The sequence below is a fragment of the Tursiops truncatus genome, chromosome 8, assembly GCF_011762595.2.
Source record: "Tursiops truncatus isolate mTurTru1 chromosome 8, mTurTru1.mat.Y, whole genome shotgun sequence".
Taxonomy (NCBI): domain Eukaryota; kingdom Metazoa; phylum Chordata; class Mammalia; order Artiodactyla; family Delphinidae; genus Tursiops; species Tursiops truncatus.
This window is the reverse complement of record NC_047041.1, coordinates 77,286,435-77,298,643: the sequence shown is the minus strand read 5'-3', so window position 1 is coordinate 77,298,643 and position 12,209 is coordinate 77,286,435. Positions and strand designations below refer to the sequence as shown.

The window sequence follows — 12,209 nt, the reverse complement described above, 5'->3', positions numbered from 1 at the left end:
CAGCTGCTTAAGATTCTTCAAAGCCTATGTATAGAACTTGATGAGGTACTCAAACCTATAAAAATAAAGTTCTACTTCATTGTGTGAACTCTGAAATATCTGTATTCACTATGGGTTCTGCCTTTATCTTTGTCAGCTACCTTTTTAATGTAAAACTACGAAAAAGTAAAACTAGTTTAGTGTCAAGACCTGAAAATCACTAGTGAACATTTTCTACTTCTTAAGAGGCCAATCTGGCATCATATAGATACACAAAAAAGCTTTTGAAATTGTATATAGTATCAATAGACTATTGATTATAGTCAAAACTGATGTTTCAAATAGGATTAAAGTTAACTTTAAAAAATAATGGAATGAAAAAAAAATAATGGAATGAAAAAATAAGCTCTGGAAAGGGATATATGAGAACCTTTTCAGTTACAAATAAGTTTATGAAATAGCATGTTCAGTATGAACTTACCCTCAACTAAGAGTTATAACTAAACTTACTCTCATTTCATTCTTTGGTTAACGAAAACAGTTTTGTTATGGCTGGAAGAGAGCTCCAGCAATAGAAACCCACGTTGTGCTAAGTAAGATCAAGCCACCACTTGGCCTTAGCAATGCAAAAATCATGTAGTTGCTGAATCTTACCTATGTCGGTTGCTCTGGCTGGCAAAGGCCTCCGCCACTGGGTGACAAATTTGTACGCATCCAGCCTGATTTCAATGATATTGTTTAACAAAGCCAAAAGAGGGGCCAGAGGAAAAGCCGCAACAAAGATGGTGGTAAAACCAAACTGCAAAACTGTAAAGGAAGAGGGTTAGAAAATCGGTAATATAAACAGTATCATTTATTGAGTGCTTTCTTTGTTCCATATTAGGCATCTTTACATAGATTGCCTTTAATCCTTCCAACATCCCTACAAAGTAAACATGCTTATCCCACTGTACAGTTGAGAAAAATGTAGCTCATACATGTTAAGTAAACTGGCTAAAGGGTAGATAGATGAAAAATGTTAAAAACTGCATTCAAACTCAGATCTCAATAGATTGAAAGTCTATGAGACTTTCACCTCTATGCCATGCAGCATGAAGGAAGAAAAACGTCAGAGAAGGACTTGAAGAAACATGCTTAGTCCTAGAAAGGAAGCAAGAGACCTAATCTTGTCCTCTCTTTTTATAGATGAGAAAACTGAGGGCCAGAGAACAAAAGCAAATGTCAAAACAACATGCAGTGATCTTATCAGTTGGAATGGGAATCCTTATTTTTGTAATATAAATAAGTAAGCTTCCTGAAGACTCAAGACTCAGACTGGGTCTGTGCAAATGTTTACTGTGAGAAAGAATTATTGCTTTATTTGGTTGGGCTGATACATTTCTCAACATAGGAGTGGGTTTTGCTTTATTTTGTTCCTTTAAAATATTTGCTCAAAAGGAGACGGTTTTCTCTCTTGAATCAGAGCCTGAGTGAAGTAGAAGAAACGTATCAAGAGGGTCAAATAGCTTTGCAGAAGGTTCTTTCCATACCCATTTCTAAGTACTCATCCATCAGTCCGTGAATATTCATGGGCTGTAGATTCCAATCATTTTCCCACTGAGGTATGGAAGCATCTTGTATTCCCCGCTTGATTTTATGTCGTGACCACCAGTTCTGGATCAACCTGCATAAAGGCAAAGGCCTTTTAAGCTCGTATTTAAGCACCTGGTAAACAATTTATAGTGTATTAAGAAAAGAGAAACTCCAACTACCTTAGGACTACACTAAGCATGCCTGAGAATTGGGGGGGTCTTTGCATGGTCTCAACTTTAAATTTAGCAAGGAAGAAGAGGCCTCCGACTTCCTAGACCCTACAAACATCTACATAGTTATCAAAGAGTTGATCCTCCCATATACTATAGGTGCTTCCTAATATTGATTAGACAAATACTCATTTCTGTGATTCCTTCCCCTACCCCACCTATATAAATACCTAAACTCTTATGCTGCCTGTTGTGATTGGATCTGAGCCCTTCCTTCCAAATCTTCTGGGCTGTGCTCTCTGAACATGAGTAAAATCATGTTTCACATTAGATAACTGAGCCCTACCTAGAGTTTCAAGAGATGTAGTTTCTATTCCTCACCCTACAATGCATTAGTTGTGTGGCTTTTAGCAAGTCACTTCACTTCTCTGAGTTTATAACTATGAAGGATTCAAGAGATTACACTCTGCTCCTATAGTGAACAATAATTTACAGGTAATGAATCTGTGTCTCAGTCCATTTATCAGACTTGAAAAGGAAGTAGCAACACTCTTTCCCTAACCCAGGGGCAGTCTTGAAATTATATGACTCAGAAATATCCTGGTATGCAAATATTGTAGACTTCTGGGTAATAAATTATCTTAAGAGTTAGATAAAAATTATCTCTAGGATAAGGTGAATCTCACAGGACCCAATGAACAGTACCCAACTCTCAGTTTTAATTAATCATGGACGTAGAGCTTCAGTGGGGGTTGGAAGAACCACCATAGTTAGATCAAAACGTCAGGTAGCGCTTCAATGTGTGCTCCATGGAGGTTGCCTCTGGAGCCTCGTGAAGATGAAAAAGGGAGTTGGGAATGGAAGGCCTGCTTGCTTATATCCTATTTATTTCAGTCTGCTTAAGATTTTACTTGAGGAAAGAGAATTGTGCTTTAAAAGTTTAAAAGTCATTGCTTTAGGAACTGGTTCACTCCTGCTAGAGTTTCTTCAGCAAGGCCTTTGTCCAGCTGTTGGGAAAACCCCACCAGGATGTCATTTGCTATGGTAGCCTTGGGATTTGATATACAAAATCCAGGCTCACCTCTTGGGCAAGGCCATGGCGAAAATGTGATGTCCAAAGTGCATGGTATGTACAGAAGTACACAGACAATAATAACAACAAGAATCATTCTTAATATTACAATGACTACTACACCATCTTGACTGTGCTTATGAAGTATCGACACCATCTCAGATCCTGTGCTAGGCACTTGATACCTAATTTACTCAAATATTTTCAAATTAGGTTCCTCAAACTTTATGTTTCAAAGAGGTAAGCCAAAGATAGAAAGGAATACGAAAAACGGACTGGGCTTCCCAAACCTCCATGCCTATTCTCCTTTCATTTAGCAGAGATTCATTTTAATCTGTTTTGACTATTGAGGATTTGTGTAAACATCTCTTCACAAAAAGCTTCTGTCATTTATTGATGAAGGTTTAAATACCATTGGGTCATCTCATTTAATCTTTATAAATCCCTTATTTTATAAATTAAAAAAAATGTCTCAGAGAGGTTAAGTAAATTATAAGCATCTTTAGCAAGAGGCAGAAAAGGAATTTGTACCAGGCCTCCACAATTTCCCAGTCCGATGCACTGGGTTAATATCACCTCTCCAACCCCCAGGTCTCTGCTCAGGAATATCCTGATGCTACTTAAGGGCCAAGGAGGAGAAAGAAACATGGTATAATTTGATGACTGAGCCTAAGTTATTTATATCATTAATCAACTAACCAGTTCTTTCCCCATAGTAAGGAAATTCCTCAAAATTATAATGTTTTTAAATAAATTAGGCCTCAATACTTCCATACCACAATGTTTTAAATACACTCTATTTCACTGTATTCTAAAGGATAATATATTTTAACAGATGTAAAAGTGGGCATTCAGGGTCCTTCTATGTCAGTATTTCACAGTTAGAATTTATCTATAGGGAAAAAACAGAATGCTGTTGTTTTGATGTTATCACAATCAATCCTGTTCTAAATATTTATTGCTGTTGCTGTTGTAACAAAGAGCCCCAAACCTCCCCATCCAGGATTTTAATTTTATTTCATTCTTAAAGGGGGGAGACAGAAATGGAGGTTCTCTGCATTAAACAAAAACAACAACAACCTTGGTCTTTTGGTAGCCAAAAGAAACCAGAAAATTAATTTTGTTCTCAAGAACCTGCACTGCCAATAATATTTTAAGAATACCAACAAGTGTCTTAAGATGTTGAACAGAGTACAAGTTACTCTATATCCATTATTTTGTCTAATCCTTACAATGGTTCTTGAGGTAGATACAGCTGCTGAGCCTCTCTTAGAGATGTGAAAACTGAGGCACAGAAAGGTCGATTGGCTTACAAATGGTCACACATTTTGTAAGGAGAGGAGTAGGAACTGAACTGTCATCTCTCTGATTACCAAGCCCCAATTCTTAAGAACTAGTTCTTCTTAAACGTATGGACACCAAGGGGGGAAAGTGGCAGGGAGGCGGTGGTAGTGTGATGAATTGGGAGATTGGGATTGACATATATACACTAATATGTATAAAATGGATAACTAATAAGAACCTGCTGTATAAAAAAATAAATAAAATAAAATTTAAAAATTAAAAAAAAGAACTAGTATTCTTAGTAACTCTATACAAGGCTAGTTTAAAAATTAAGTACTCTTATAACAAAAAATTTCACAATCTGTATGGAAACATAAAAGACCCCAAATAGCCAAAGCAATTTTGAGAAAGAAAAATGGAGCTGGAGGAGTCAGGCTCCCTGACTTCAGAGTATACTACAAAGCTACAGTAATCAAGACAGTATGGAACTGGCACAAAAGACAGCCTCTTTAATAAGTGGTGCTGGAAAAACTGGACAGCTACATGTAAAAGAATGAAATTAGAACACTCCCTAACACCATACATAAAAATAAACTCAAAATGGATTAAAGACCTAAATGTAAGGCCAGACACTATCAAACTCTTGGAGGAAAACATAGGTGGAACACTCTATGACATAAATCACAGCAAGATCCTTTTTGACCGACCTTCTAGAGAAATGGAAATAAAAACAAAAATAAACAAATGGGACCTAGTGAAACTTCAAAGCTTTTGCACAGCAAAGGAAATCATAAACCAGATGAAAAGACAATCCTCTGAATGGGAGAAAATATTTGCAAATGAAGCAACTGACAAAGGATTAATCTCCAAAATTTACAAGCAGCTCATGCAGCTCAATATCAAAAAAACAAACAACCCAATCCAAAAATGGGCAGAAGACCTAAATAGACATTTCTCCAAAGAAGATATACAGATTGCCAACAAACACATGCAAGAATGCTCAACATCATTAATGATTAGAGAAATGCAAATCAAAACTACAATGAGGTATCACCTCACACCCGTCAGAATGGCCATCACCAAAAAATCTACAAACAATAAATGCTGGAGAGGGTATAGAGAAAAGGGAACCCTCTTGCGCTGTTGGTGGGAATGTAAATTGATACAGCCACTATGGAGAACAGTATGGAGGTTCCTTAAAAAACTAAAAATAGAACTACCATATGACCCAGCAATCCCACTACTGGGCATATACCCTGAGAAAACCATAATTCAAAAAGAGTCATGTACCAAAATGTTCATTGCAGCTCTATTTACAATAACCAGGACATGGAAGCAACCTAAGTATCCATCGAAAGATGAATGGATAAAGAAGATGTGGCACATATATACAACAGAATATTACTCAGCCATAAAAAGAAACAAAATTGAGTTATTTGTAGTGAGGTGGATGGGCCTAGAGTCTGTCATACAGAGTGAAGTAAGTCAGAAAGAGAAAAACAAATACCATATGCTAACACATATATATGGAATCTAAAATACAAAACAAAAAAATGGTCATGAAGAACCTAGGGACAAGACGGGAATAAAGACGTAGACCTACTAGAGAATGGACTTGAGGACACAGGGAGGGGGAAGGGTAAGCTGGGACGAAGTGAGAGAGTGGCATGGACATATATACACTACCACATGTAAAATAGATAGCTAGTGGGAAGCAGCCACATAGCACAGGGAGATCAGCTTGGTGCTTTGTGACCACCTGGAGGGGTGGGATAGGGAGGGTGGGAGGGAGGGAGATGTAAGAGGGAAGAGATATGGGAACATATGTATATGTATAGCTGATTCACTTTGTTATAAAGCAGAAACTAACACACCCTTGTAAAGCAATTATACTCCAATAAAGATGTTAAAAAAAAATTAAGTACTCACGGGTATCCCAGTTCCATGAAATTGTTCCATATTTGCTTCAAAAACATGATAACTCCCATCTGGAGGCAAAGGTCTATCAAACAGCCACTAGGATGACACTGAAACAGAACAACAAGAGCATTAATGATCTTGCTCTTCTAGGTTGCCTTAAACACCCCCACATTCAAATTGTACAGCAAATTCTAAAGCCAGGGCACCTTATATCCATGTGTAAAGAGAATAAAAACAGGGAAGAAATAGCGCATATGAGGATACTTGATAGGGGAGTTTTCAGTAATATACATTGGAATATTGATCAAAATTATAACAGCAATAACCAAAAAATCTAACTTTTAATGAGCACTTAGTACTGCCAAGCTCTGTGCTAGGCACGATCACATTTAATGAATGCTCTGGAATACTACATACCTATTAACAATCAGGTGATAGCAAAATATTTAATTCTATGAAAAAATGTTTATATTTTTTAAAATCAGCTTTTTGTCTCAGACTGATTTTAAATTTGCAGAAAATTTACAAAGATAGAACAGAGAGTGCCCATGCACCCCTCCCCCAATTCCCTCCATTGCCCCTTACATTACCGAGGTATATTGTCAAAGTTAAGAAGTCAATATTGGTACATTGCTATTAACCAAATTCCAGACTTTACTTAGATTTCACCAGCTCCAGGACACAACATGGGATACCCCATAGCACTTATTTGTCATGTTCCCCCCAGTCACCTGTGGTCTAGACAGTTTCTCAGATTTTCATATCCTTAACAATTCTGAGTACTGCTGGACAAGCACCCTTTGGAAAATCCCCCAATCTGGGTTTGTCTGACATTTTCACGTATTTAGACTGGGGTTATGTGCTTTAAGAATGGAGGCAGGGCACAGAGGTAAAGTGCCATTTCCATCACATCCCATCAGGGCCACATGGTATCCCCATGACATCACCAGTGATATTAACTTTCATCACTCGGTTAATATAGTATTTGCCAAGTGTTTCTTCTGCAAAGTTACTCATTTTCCCGTATCTCCTGGAGAGGGAGTATCTACATATATTATAATGTATTTTAAGTGATAAAAGTATGCCACAAAATAGTTTGTCTGTATGATCCCAATGTTGCCTTCTCTGTGCTCCTCTGCTTTTTCAGATGCTCAGTAACAGCATTAGAAACCCACACGAACAAAAGTGTGATTCCAATGAAAATTGCAATAAATGTGCTTTGCTTGAAAACTTTGCACTATAGAAGATATTTGGGTAGGAAAGTGTGGGTCTTTTTCTTTGGAAATGGGTTCATGTCCTGCTTGTAAGGATGATGGTCTCTATAGCTTTGATCTACAGTTTCTATTTCTATCAAATCAGTACCAGTGGGACTTCAAAGGGAACAAATAGTTAGGACACAAAGAGCCTGCTTTTCTGTTTCCAGCCCAGTAACTTAAAACCCCCTAATCTGAGCCAGAGAGAGGGTTTGCCAGTGATAATTTTTATTGTGTGGAGAAGTTTCAAGTCTCCTATCCAAGCACACTCCTTCTGAATTTAGGACCCCCTGAACTCTGCTACATATATACCATAAGTGGGTTTGGTAGAATGTCTGAGGCAGAATAATTACTAAGCTACAGAGTCAGATCACAGATCACAGTTGCAAGCTGAAACTCTTCATTTTTGTAGAGAGACTCACAGAGGCAAATTAACTTGTCCAAGATCATGCAATGCTAACTGGTAATGTGGGAATGAAAGCTTAGGTCTCCTGTACCCTCATCCATTGCTCTTTCATGTAATGCTAAGGATGAATTCTATTTACCAATTGTGTTCATTGCCTTGAAGGGTTGCTTTAGCAAAGCCTGTTATTACGCGGGAAGTTAAAAAGAAGACTATCAGAACCATGTGATTGGATCACTCTCCACAGTGGTAGGCCAAAGTGGGGAGGCTGGATGACAGACCATTTATAATTTTGTTGAATTTAAGCCTTGATGACTTTGTAGTTTGATTTACAGGGTAGAGAAAGAGATCTAACAGCTTCTTCACATAATGATTGCTTTGAGCTAACTCCAGTCCTTCATTACTCTAAAACTCATTCGGGATAAAGTCTATACTTAGAATGAGTAAAGGGCATGGATGAATGTGCAGGAGACCCAGGCTTTCATTCCCATTGCACCATTCAAAATTACATGACCATGGACAACCCAAAGCTGGGTGCCTTCACATATTTTTCTCATTTGCTCCTCATGAGAGTCTGGTGACATGGGTGTTGATATCTCTGTTTTGTAGATAATGAAGCTAAGTGGCAGACAGAAGTATCAGACTGCAATACCCTATTCCTTTCACTTGATCCACTTTAGTATGTTTACTCTAAATCCAATTTACATGTAGGAGCCAGCAATCATTCAGCGATCTTGTACCAAAACCAATTTTTATTAGATTCTCCACTGCGGCAATATGCTATCCCAATGGTGGCTGGAAAGGGCAGTCACCAGAACATGAACTCTAGACTGCCGGAATCATCAAATTGATGACTTCATCAATTTATAGGTATGTTTCAATAATTTTAGGCAAATTATATAACTTCTCTAAGCTTCTGTTTTCTCATCAGTAACATGAGTGTAATAACAGAATTGTTGTGAGGATTAAATGCATTAATATATGTAGAACACTTAGAACCAATTGCTGGAATGTGCTGGCATATAGTAAACACTCATTAAATATTAGTTATTATTAACATTTTACACAGATTTACATATATGAGATATTATATGGCATAGTATGAGGGAAGTCCAGTATAGTCAGTTTGTAAATGTTCTAAATAAAATTGTAGTACTTTTTTCCTTTCTTTATAATGGCTACCATTATTTATGCCAGGGATTTTACATGCATGATCCAATTTAATCCACCTGTGGCCAATATTACTGAGATGGCTATTCTTATCACAATTTGCACATAAAAAAAATCGAGATGTAGAGATATTAAGATCATGGGTTCAGGTATGGCAAAATTAGAATGTAGACTGTCAGATTCCAAAGACAAAATATTTGTTACAGATCATGGTTATGTTCTTTTCTTCAAGACTATTAAATCATCAAAGGAAGGAAAGAGACTTCTTCATCTGTACACCACATATTACCCAGCAGAGACCTAGGATAGAATATGTGTCAATAAATGCTTGCTGTATGATTGAATTCAGAGGATCAATTCTTATCTTCCACCATGTATACTTTTTCCATCTACACTTCCAGGATTTCTAGAGTCTATCACAAACCCATATTTTTATTTCACTGAGTGTTTTTTAAAATAAATAATCCTTTGTTGGAAAATATGGCTACTATCTATGTCATATGTATTGTGGAGAATATCTAGGATGGTTATGAAGTATTTTTCCTGACATTAGTATTATAATTATTCCCCTGGTACTTTCAAAGAAGAATCATGAATTCCAATAATTTCACAATTAAGAGTACCCAATTAAACAAAATATTGGTGCTAGCAGCCACTAAAATGGCATCAATAGGCAGATGTACCTGCGCGTGACTACACTGTTCCCCACACTACCCTTGCTAACGCCACTGAACACTCCTGGAAAAAGTAAGCCTTGCTTTTTTCCCCCCATTTGGGTAGCTGAAAACCTTTTAGCAGATATAGTCATACTTCTGGGCTATGAAAGAAAGCTGCAAGTCTGATTTGGGGATTTTCAGGAGGCCTGGGACTATGAAAGGCCTTAGTTGATCTCTGCCCAATAGAATAATACCCAGGTGGCTGTAGAGACAGAGCACAGATAAATATCAGTTACAATTTATAGAGTTCCTACCACAGTCCAGGGACTGTGCTAATTGTCCTATGCAAATTGTCTCTTATTTATTAACAGCTTTGCAACCTAAGTGTTCCTATTGCCAGTTTACAGATGAGAAGACAGATATTCAGAGAGGTTAAATTAAGGACAAAGAATGAATAATCAGCAATATTAACATTTGAGCTCAGTTTTCTGTGATATAAAGCATACGTTCTTTGGGATCTTTAGGCTTTCTCCATGTATTCCAATAAACTTTTAGAAGACTCTGGGGAGACAACATTAATGAGAGAGGCCCTGAGTTTTGGGGACTTTTTAGATAGAGATTAGAAATGTCTCCTATTTCTCAGGTAATCTTTTCTTAGCCTCTCTCTAAATTATGACCTCCTACTAATGCTGCCACAAATTAAATTGGATTTTACATTAGAATAATTAAAACAATTTTGAACTAGACAAGGAATAAACAGTCTAACAATGAGACTGAAAAGAGTCCAGAAATTTCAAGATGTAGAATATAAAAACTCTTACAGTCTCATTTTGCCGAATGAAAACATGTATTTATTACATTTATTTATTAAATGTGTGGCTGCCAATTAGGCATGGGGGGATCTTGATTACTCTTTACACCAAAATAAACTTCCAATGGGCCAAAGACATCAGTATTAAAAAAAAATAACATTAGCTAAAACTACATGTTAATTTTGGGCTTCCCTGGTGGCACAGTGGTTAAGAATCCACCTGCCAATGCAGGGGACATGGGTTTGAGCCCTGGGCCAGGACGATCCCACGTGCATGGAGCAACTAAGCCCATGTGCCACAACTACTGACCCTGCGCTCTAGAGCCTGTGAGCCACAACTACTGAGCCCAAGTGCCACAACTACTGAAGCCCGTACACCTAGAGCCCGGACTCCACAACAAGAGAAGCCACCGTAATGAGAAGCCTGCGTACCGCAACGAAGAGTAGCCAACACTCACCACAACTAGAAAAAGCCTGCACACAGCAATGAAGACCCAACACAGCCAAAAGTAAATAAATACATAATTTTTTTTAAAAAATGTGAATTTTTAAAATTTCCTGAATGGAGAATACATTTTTTTTGTCATGATACAAATTCCCCAAACCATTAACAACAGTAATATTTTGATTAGAAAATGCTATATAGTTGTGTAAAAAAATATCAAAACAAAACTAAACTATATACAAGAAAATGGGAAACATATCTGCAGCAAATATGAAAGATTAGAGCCCAATTTTATTTGTTTATAAATTATTAAAACAGAAAAACAGCTTAATGAAAATAAATAGGAATAATACACACAGAGAAGTATAAAATGTCAACAGACATATGAAAAATATTCTCCATCTCACTTGTAATTAAAGGAACTGAAATCTAAAGAAGATATCCTTTGGATTATTGGTAAAAATTAAAATGTTTCTCTTGGCAGAGGTCTGAAAAGTAGATTCATACTCTATAGGTAGAGCATAGCATTTGGGAGGACAATTTGTCAGTCCCAGTGAAAATATAAAATATTCTTACACTGTGATAGAGAGATATTATTCCTAGACATTTTGTTTCCATGACATACATATAATAAATCAATAAAGACATATCAGACTTTGAAGATATACCTATATATTTATAAATTAGTATTTGAAGTAAGATTTCTTTTGGACTAAATTTTCCCTGCTTAAAAGGAAACCCAGCATGTTTAAAAGTTTGGAAACCAGTACAATAGACAATAATAATTCTCCCAAAGAAAAACAGTTCTGGAGCTAAATTTCTGGGCTTTGTGAATGGAAAAAATAGTTTTGATGGAATATTAAAAAGAGCTGAGGGACTTCCCCGGTGGTGCAGTGGTAAGAGTTTGGGCTCCCAATGCAGGGGACCTGGGTTTGATCCCTGCTCATGAAACTAGATCCCACATGCATGCCGCAACGAAGAGTTTGCATGCCACAACTAAGGAGCCCACGTGCTGCAATGAAGGAGCCACAAGCCACAACTAAGACCCGGCACAATCAAATAAATAAAAATAAATAAATAAATAAATAAATGAACAAATTCCTGCTTTACAAAAAAAAAAAAAGAGCTGAGGTCAGGATCACCCTCTTTTCTGGAAAGACTTAATTCCTTCATTTCTGAAACCATAGGAAGTCTCATTTATTGAAAATGCATCTTCAGCATGCCTGAAATTCCCTGTTCCACCTCCCCTTTCTCTCCCTTCCCACCCCCTCTTCCTCCCATAGTTATTGGTCCATATCCATGCCTATCCCCACACCCACCCTTACAAATTACTTACTTCCTCCAGTCTCCACCGGTTGAAAAGTTTATTGTACTTTCCTGGATGGCCTACAAATCTGTAAAAAGCCATTTTAATTCATTAGCGTTTATGTGGGTTGACTGAAGAACATTTACTAATGCATTACAACAAGTGCAT

At 37.1% G+C, this 12,209-nt stretch overlaps 1 protein-coding gene across 1 annotated transcript in view; it reads right to left on the bottom strand.

Moving 5' to 3' along the window:
* The window catches only part of ANO3 (anoctamin 3), a 137,739-nt gene that overhangs the window by 17,148 nt on the left and 108,382 nt on the right, over positions 1-12,209 (bottom strand). Inside the window, exons 16-19 of the mRNA XM_019948278.3 lie at positions 12,072-12,129; positions 6,007-6,104; positions 1,509-1,642; positions 634-786 (exon numbers count right to left, since the gene is read on the bottom strand). Coding sequence (XP_019803837.3) covers positions 634-786; positions 1,509-1,642; positions 6,007-6,104; positions 12,072-12,129 — 443 coding nt within the window. The remainder of the gene's footprint in view (positions 1-633; positions 787-1,508; positions 1,643-6,006; positions 6,105-12,071; positions 12,130-12,209) is intronic.